Raw genomic sequence first — 8,543 nt, forward strand, 5'->3', positions numbered from 1 at the left:
AGGCTGGACAGTAGGAATTATTATTTTTTTTCCTGGGGAGGTGGTGCAGCTGTGGGACTTGCCACCAGGGAGGTGGGACAAGTCCATCCTTCAAGGCATAGCTGGGTAAAGCCATGGGTGACCTTACCCTGTGCTGGTGGCGTTTCTGCTCCAAGCGGGCGGGGGGGTTAGAGACCCCCAGGGGTCCCTTCCTACCAGCGTCACCAGGATCCTGTGAGCCCAGTGAGGGGCAACCTCCGCACGTGCAAATTTCTTTCCTTCCCTTCCCTACGCCAGGAGCCCACCCCACAGACCCAGGACACATTGACAGCCCAGGTCCTGTGCACCGGACCACAGCCCCATCCCAGGCACGCCAGGACCCACGCTGGCCTGCATCCCACTGATGCTGAAGCCCATCACTTCTGTCGCGCTGCTGGGAGGCCTGGCCGCTTCTCCTGGCAGGTGATCAGCTGATCCCGCCAGCGAGCTGGTGCTGCAAAGTCAGGCACAGAGATTGCCAGCGTGCTGGTGAGGGGAGAGCAGGGCCAGCAGGGACGGGGGGCTCTGGGAGCCGGGGGCAGCTCTGCCCTGAAAGCCGAGCCACCTGCACACTGCTACCTGCTGAATAATAGAGGAGCTGACAGCCAGCCGGAGAGAAATGTGATCCTGGTTAGCCAGCCGGAGAAGACATCTGAGCTCTCGGCAGCTGCGATAACAACTGCAGGGAAGGAGCCTTCCTCCCTGCTGCTCTGTGTGGCGCAGCGTGACTGGGGTGGCTGGAGGTCTCTGCCCATCCCAGTGTGCCTGGGCAGCTGGTGCCCACTCCGGGGGCAGGGGCTCGGAGATCAGAGGATGATGTGAGCTACAGCAGGCACCCAGCAAGGCAGAGCTCAAGGGCAGAACTGGCTTTCCCAGGAGGTGAGGCAGAAGGAGCCTGCCTGCAGCCAGTGCCCGCGCCCTGGGTCCGGCAGCTCAGCCCCATGTCCAGAGGAGGGGACATGGTTTATATCCCGGATGACTCCGACTTCAGCTCCTTCAGGGATCAGTGTGAGAGCCTGGAGGGCTGGCACTGTCGGTATAACAAGGCTGGCGTGACCGTGTGGAGTCAGGGCCAGGAAGAAAGCTGCACCGTGCAGAAAATCAAGGTAAGCAGATGCCTGCAGCTGCGGGACTGCCAGCCCTTCACTGCCCCAGCTGTGCGCTCAGCTGCTCCCAAGGGTCCCTGGGAGCACCCTGGTCCAGCTTGCCTGGGGGTGTTTCTGCCCCAAATGCTGGGGCTGGTGGGGTTAGTCCCCCAGAGGTGCTTCCCCAGCTGGCAAGCTGCTCTGCAGGCTCTCACTACCTGCCCTGTGGCTTTAGCCTCTCGACCTGCCAGGATGCCCGCTGCAGTGTCCTGCCATGCATGCACACATGCGGGCTCATGTTGCAGCTACCCTTAATCCAGACACAGGCGGGAAGGCCCTGGGATTGATTACATTATGGAGATGGCCTTGCCAGGGGCCCCCGGGCATGGGACAGGCTGGCGGGATGCCTCCCTGGTGCCTCTCCCCCTGCCACACCACCCTGGGGCACATCACCTCACATCCTGCACTGGAGGAGCATCCCACAGAGCCCTCGTGTGCTGTTTTGGAAGGTTTGTTGCTTGCCAGGGGCCAGATCTGGGGTGCTGCAGAGGGAGTAGTGAGGTTCAACCATCCCTCAGGTTGTTACATCTTGTTGCTCATCTATATGGCACCAGTGACACTTCCAGGTCACCCTGAGTACATCAAGAGTGGTTACAGGATGCTGGTGGCAAGGGGCATGGGAGCCCTATCACAGGGTAAGCCCTGTGTGGGAGTATCCTATGGGTCAAGGCTTGGCTCCATGACTGGAGTCACGGGCAGGGCTTTGGCTTTTCTGGCCACTGAGGACCAGGACTGCTGGGCAGGGATGGGATCCACCTAAGCAAGTAGGGCCAAAGCATCTTACCTACCGGACAGCCAACCCAAAAGAGAGCTTTCAACTAGGAGTGTCAGAGAAGGGTTACTACCACCTGAAGGGCAGGGAAGGCATGGGGAGGTGGTGAGGAGGCACCTGGTGTGCAGTATGATGGAGGAGGCTCTTGCACCGCTCTCCTGAACACAGAGTAACTGGCAGCCCATCTTGGGTGCCTGCTCACCAGCGCATGCAGCTGGGGAGACACGAGGAAGAGCTGGGCACACACTGATTGCAATGCTGCCATAGATGGAGGCCCTTCAGAGTCAAGGTGAGGAGGAGGAGCGGCGCTCTCTGCAGAGGTGTAGCTGCGATACATGCCGCCTTGCCACCATGAGCCAGGGAAGAGCTTCTGGGCTGGGATAAGGGGGCACTGTAGCCAGTTGGGCATGTGCAAGTCCACAGGACCAGACAGGATGCACGCGGGGGTGCTGAGGGGTCTGGCCAACATCTCTTTGAAAACTCCTGGTGACTGCAGGAGGTCTCTGATAACTGGGAAGAGGCAAACGTCACATCCGTCTTCCAGAAGGGCAAGAAGGATGCTCCAGGGCACTACGGGCTGCTGTGTTACCTCCATCCCTGGGAAGGTGATGGAAAACATCCTCCTGGAAGCCATGTCCTGAAGAACAAGGGCAGTAGTAACAGCAGCAGGGACCTACCAAGGGCAAATCATGCTTGACCAGCCTGACTGCTTCCTGCAATGAGAGGACTGGCTGTGTGGGTATGGGGAGAACAGTAAAAGCCCTGTACCTTGACTTTAGTAAAGCCTTTGACAGGGTTTCCCATAGTCTCCTCATCACCACATTGGCGAGATCTGGACTGGAGAAGTGGATGATGAGGTGGATGGAAAACCAGCTCACTACTAGGCTCATGGCATGGTGGTCAGCAGTGCAGAGACCAGGTGGTGGCCAGTTGCTGGGTCCCACCCTGTTACTGGGATGATGGAATCAAGCACCCTCTCAGCGAGTATGCAGACAGCACTGAAGTGTGGAGAGCATTTGAAGTGCTGGAGACAAGGCTACTGCTCAGTGTGACCTGGACAGGCTGGAGGGATGGGCTGGCAGGAACCTCGTGAAGTCCAGCTGAGTTCAAACAAGCGCAGCCCGGCAGAGGGGATGCAGTTATATCCCCGTTTGCCACCACCAAGCCCCATAGAAATGGGATCCCAGGCAGGTTCAGGGGCATCTGGGGACCATTGCCCAGCCTGCTTCATTGCAGATAATACCTCCTTGATGTGGTTTTTCCCTGCTGTGGAGAGGGCCTGGGCATGGTACAGCGGTTAGCACTGCCCAGGGACCCTTCCTGAAACGTGGGATAGAGGATGCCACCCAGTCTGTGAGGGAGAGCTGAGCTGCACAGGCTGGGGTTTGGGAGTCAGAAGAGCCCCAGTCTTTCCATTAATGCAGGTATAACCTGGAGAGTCCCAGAGCAGCTGGACCTTTGGATTTTTTTCCACCTGAATTCACTGTGGATGGTCTGGTTTTGGGCTCTGTGCTTTCCCCATCCCAGTTGACCACCTGCTGCACCTGGTGCTGCTGTTGCACAGCTTCTGTTCATCTGTGGCTGGAGAGGGGTGGTGGACAGGCTTTAGTGGGGGATTTTGTGGATACAAGGCTGCGATGGTCCCACCATGATAACTTGAGCTTCCAGGAGCCCAGGAGGACCCTGAGGTCCACCTCCGGCTGGAGTCATCCTTCACCCTGCAGCAGCAGCACCTTCAGACCCAGCGGGGAGGGGGTGGCTGGGGAGGGGGAGCAGGAGAAGGGGGCTGGGTGCTCCCACACGGCACCCCAGGGAGTGCAGCACATCTCCAAGCCTGCCCTGGGCACGAGTCCAGCACCCAGGCCATCGGGGAAAGCTTGCCCGAGATTGATGGGACCTGCCACGTTCAGAGGGCCATCTCCAATTACACAGCGCCGAACACCTCATCAAAGATGCAAGGCCTCTAACAAGGAGCAGATGACATCTCTTTCCTCCCGGCATTGAGACAAGTGGGGCGGCCAGCTTCATCAATAATGCACTCGCTGGCGCGGTTGGGCATGTCCACAGCTCTGGTTACAGCCGGGGCCCCACCAACCTCCCTGACTGGACCCCCTGCCCGAGAGCATCATGCCAGGGCAGGAGCATCCCTTTTCTTGGCCTGCAGGAACATGGGGGTGAGAGGACAGGGCTGGGCTCAGGGTACCGAGGCACCAGAGCCTGGACCACCAGGCAGCTCCGCTTGAGAGCAGGGGGTCCTTCTACCCCACTGGCTTCCTGCCTTTGCACTGTGCTGCATGCCAGCAGCGGGGCCAGTGGCTCTGCCTGGGCTGTCCTGAAGCGGGGACATGCCCTGCACCACATGTGCAGAGCATCCTCCATGGCACACACACGTGGCTTTATAGCAGCATGGGGGCGTGCCACCACACACGGGAACAGCCTAAAGTCCTCGTCCCCAGATGGGCACAGCTCTGTGCTCTGGGGGTGGGTGCTGCCCCCCTGCCCAACTGCCCGTCTCCCCACAGACTCGCATCTCCTGCAAGGATGTCCCTGCCGAGACGCTCTACGATGTGCTGCATGACACCCGCTACCGCAAGAAATGGGACTCGAACATGATCGAGACCTACGACATCGGGCGCCTGACCGTTAACGCTGACGTGGGATACTACTCCTGTGAGCAGCCCACAGCCCCTGGGGACCCCCAGGACCCACCTCCCTGACCTCACAACCCCATGCATGGGTGTTGATCCATGGGGGCAATGGGTTGGGATGTAACAGGGTTTGTCTGCAGGGAAATGCCCGAGCCCCCTGAAGAACCGGGATTTCGTCACCCTGCGCTCCTGGCTGCCCCTGGGCAATGACTACATGATCATCAACTACAGTGTCAAGCACCCGGTGAGCCCCCGGCCGGCCCCAGCCCTGACAGGGGTGCTGCCCACATGGGCCAGCAGGCACAGGCAGGGCTGGGCAGCAGCTTGGGCACGCTCTGAGGTGCACGGCATCTCTCTGCAGAAATACCCACCCCGGAAGGATTTTGTGAGGGCCGTGTCCCTGCAGACAGGTTACCTGATCAAGGCAAATGGTGCCGGTGGCTGCATCCTCTATTATCTCACCCAGGTGGACCCTCGTGGTGAGTGCCAGCAGGAGGGGAGGGTGCAGTGTGCCTCCTCTGGGATGGGTCCCACTGTACCCCTGGAGCTCACCCACCGTGGCTTTCCATCACCCGGAGGTCCAAAAGGCACTGGGAAGTGGGGACAATCCAGGGAAGAAAGGGGTCCCCTCCCAGGGCACAGCGTGGGGCAGGTGCCATCAGCCCTGGGGGGGGATCAGTCTGGCACTGGGCACTGCAGGCTCATGGTGCCTCCTCTGGGGCTGGCCCAGATTGGCTGAGCGATGGGGCTTTGGGCTCTTTCAGGGTCATTGCCAAAGTGGGTGGTGAATCGCGTCTCCCAGTTTGTGGCACCAAAGGTAAGCAGGGTGCGTGGCCAGCGGTGGGATGCACAGGCATCAGGGATGAGCTGCCCCGAAGTAGCCCCCTACGTAGGGGCAGGATGGGCGCTGGGGTGACCCAGGGCTGACAGGACGGGTACTGGGTGACCCAGGGCTCGCACTGGGCATGCTGCTGGGGCCGTGTGGTCCGAGCCAGACACCCATCCCCTCCCAGCACCCCCAAAAAGCAAGCAATGGGGGAACTGTGCCCAGACACCAGGGTGGCTCCAACCCCACTGGGGACTTGGGGCACCGTGGCGGGCTGGACCCACTCTGCTCACAGGCAATGAAGAAGATCTACAAGGCTGGGCTGAAGTACCCAGAGTGGAAATGCAAGCACGACCCTGGATACAAGCCCTGGGTGTACCCGGAGCAGAACACGCTGCCCAGTGTCAGCCTGGCCGAGCTCTCGGTGCAGCATGCCGACTCACTGGAGAACATCGATGAGACGGGGCTGCCCGAGGACCACCTGAGCACCAGTGACCATGAGGCCTGAGCCTTCGCTGCAGCCCTCTCACAGGGGAACCCCTCATGACCGGGGCTTGGCAGCCAAGGGGCATGGGTGGGAGTTTGGCCCCCTGCACCCCAATAGTCACATCTGCTCTCCGACTCCTTCACCATAGACCCCCCTACCCGGGCAGCAGGGTACTGTCCCATGGGAACCTGCAGCATGGGTGCTGGAAAGAGGGAGGATGGGCACCCTTGTCCCCCCTGCGCCCATGGAGATGTGTCCATGCAGGAGGTAGAGCTGTCAGTGGGAGCAGGTGCCCCAAGGAGAGGCTGGGCAGGGCAAGAGAGGGGGAACCCTTCATGGGGTGGGTAGGAGATTTTGTGGCACCAGGGTATCCCTTTGCCACTGTAAGACCTTCTAGGGGTGTCCCTCAAAGGTCCAGAAGTGGGGGGGGGAGGGGTCTTCAGGGGTTCTGCCCAGGCTTTGCAGCAGCACAGGGCTTGGACTGACACTTTCTGGCCCAAGGTCCAGCTCTGCCAGCCCTGCCAGCCCTGCAATCAGGCTGGACCCACTCCAGCCCACCAAGCCCCCCCAGGCTTTGTGTGACCCTCCCCCATCTTAGGGAGCCCTCCCAGGTCCTCTCCTGGGCATCAGGCTCACCTCTGCAGGCTGGCTGGCTCTAGACCAGCTGGCTCTGGGGACCCATTCCCCAGGTGGTGTTTGGGGGGGCTTGTCCTGGCAGCGGGGTCTTGGGCAGCCTCTGTCCCACTGTCTCAGTGTTTGCTGCTGCTGTGGTTTCTGGCACAACAATAAAGGGGTTGGTGTGTATGCGAGAGAGCTTCAGGCTGGCACGGGACAGCGAGGAAGCTGGCACCAAGCGCACCCTGAGGCTGTCCAGGTGCTAGGTCCTGGGTTGGATGGGAGGGCCAGTCCAGCCGTGCAGTCCCAGCACCCAGGGGTGACCCTCATCAGGGAGCAAGGTAGCTGGCATTGGGGCAGGAGAGGTGGATGCTGGGCTCCGCACACCCACACGTATACAGATGAGCATGCGTGGGCATGGGGCAGCTTCCACGGGACAATGGGAAGTTAGTCTAGACGGACACCGCTGGGGGAATATACTGACAAATGCTGGATTTTCCATCCACCCACTTGCCCCCATGCTCCAAGGCTGCCTGCGGCTGCTGGGCTCCTGCCTCAGCTGAGTTTAAGCCTGATCTGTGCGAGGCCAATAGCAAACAGGGCCATCACTGCTGATGGTGCTGGAGTGCTCAGCTCCAGACCTGTCCCACCAAGGTAAAGACTAGGGAACACGGCCAGGATGTGGCAGCTGCTCTCACAGCCAGAGCTCTACCTAGGCAGTGGTGGGGGTCAACAGCCTGGCAGTACCCAGGGCTTGCAGCCTGCCCAGAGCTACCTGCCACTGTGGCTTTTGGGGCCCCTCTCACCCTCCAGCCTCACACTCCCTGGGCACCCCAACCCCCTGTGGTCCCACCCTGAGCTGTGATTGCTGCTGCCCTGTGCTTCCCCACACACACCTTACGCTTCTCCTCCCCAGTTCATCCAGATGCCTACCCCAGCATCCCGGGAACAGATGCTCACTGTCCCCCTTTAGCCACCCTGTTAGGTCACATATGTCCCCTGTGCTGCTCCAGGGGGACATCACACACACGTGTCTCACTGCAGAGAGTGCTGGGGAGGGGAGAGGAGGTCCTGGCCGTTGGGGCAGCTGGCTCCCACGCTTTGCAGCTGGGCTGGCCGCGCAAGCAGAGCAGGGGCGAGAAGCCGCCTCTGCAGGGAAAATGTGGAAAATCCAAGGGCAGTAGATGTGCAGGCTCCCCCCTCGCAGCGCACAGGGCTCATGGTGAGGGGGGCAGTCCCTCTCTGCCCCGTGCTGCTCCCACCATGTCAACAGACGGAGGGCACCCATGGCAGGAAGGATTTTACCTGTGAAAAGACACATCCCAGCCCCAGATTGTCCCAATAACACTGGAATAATTGTGGTAGAGCTGGGCAGGGAACTGTGGCCAGAGCAAGGGGGAGAAACTCCCTTGGGTGCTGCCCTGATGGGGCAGAGCCCACTGGCACCCCGAGCCCGCAGGGTGCTGGGGTGACGACCACCCTGCACGGCCTCGGTGCTGCGGGAAGCAGCCTTGTCTCTTCTCATTCCCCGGATGTTTCTCTGCAGCAGTCAGGCTGCAGCTCTGCTGAGGGGTTATTTTTAGCCAGCCCTAAGTAGGTGTAAGGAGCTGCTGCCTGAGCACCGAGACGCCAGCGAAGAGTCCCTGGTCCCCAGCCAGGCCCAGGGAATACTGTGCTGGGGTGGGTGACATCTCAGCCCAGGATACCCCCCAAAATGGCCAGGATGGCATTGGCATTGAGTGCATGGGGAGGACAACAGCTGTTGGGGTGGCAGAGACACTGGTCCACATCCAGCACTAGGCTGTAGCGGAGCTCCTGGCCCCCAGCATCACCCTGACCAGGGAGCAGGATGAAACCTGTGGGCCTGGGGAGGGGGGCTACCCCAGACCCTGTGGGTTGCCAGGAACCGCAGCGTGGTGATTTCTTACTGAATGACATGCCACTGCTGGGTTTCCTGTGGCACAAAGAAGAAGGGGGCTGTGCGCCAGCATCCCCAAGCACCTGAGCAAGACAGGGGCAGGCAGGGTGTGGG

At 60.7% G+C, this 8,543-nt stretch overlaps 1 protein-coding gene across 1 annotated transcript; it reads left to right on the forward strand.

The window, feature by feature from the left end:
- The first annotated feature begins 496 nt into the window (after positions 1-496).
- LOC128155018 (START domain-containing protein 10-like) lies at positions 497-6,709 on the forward strand. Its single transcript, XM_052816447.1, has 6 exons — positions 497-1,124; positions 4,458-4,605; positions 4,724-4,827; positions 4,945-5,062; positions 5,348-5,400; positions 5,705-6,709. The coding sequence occupies exons 1-6, from the start codon at positions 960-962 to the stop codon at positions 5,915-5,917; spliced, it is 801 nt and encodes a 266-aa protein (XP_052672407.1). The 5' UTR covers positions 497-959; the 3' UTR covers positions 5,918-6,709.
- Positions 6,710-8,543: the final 1,834 nt, after the last annotated feature.

Source organism: Harpia harpyja, chromosome 20, assembly GCF_026419915.1.
Source record: "Harpia harpyja isolate bHarHar1 chromosome 20, bHarHar1 primary haplotype, whole genome shotgun sequence".
NCBI lineage: Eukaryota > Metazoa > Chordata > Aves > Accipitriformes > Accipitridae > Harpia > Harpia harpyja.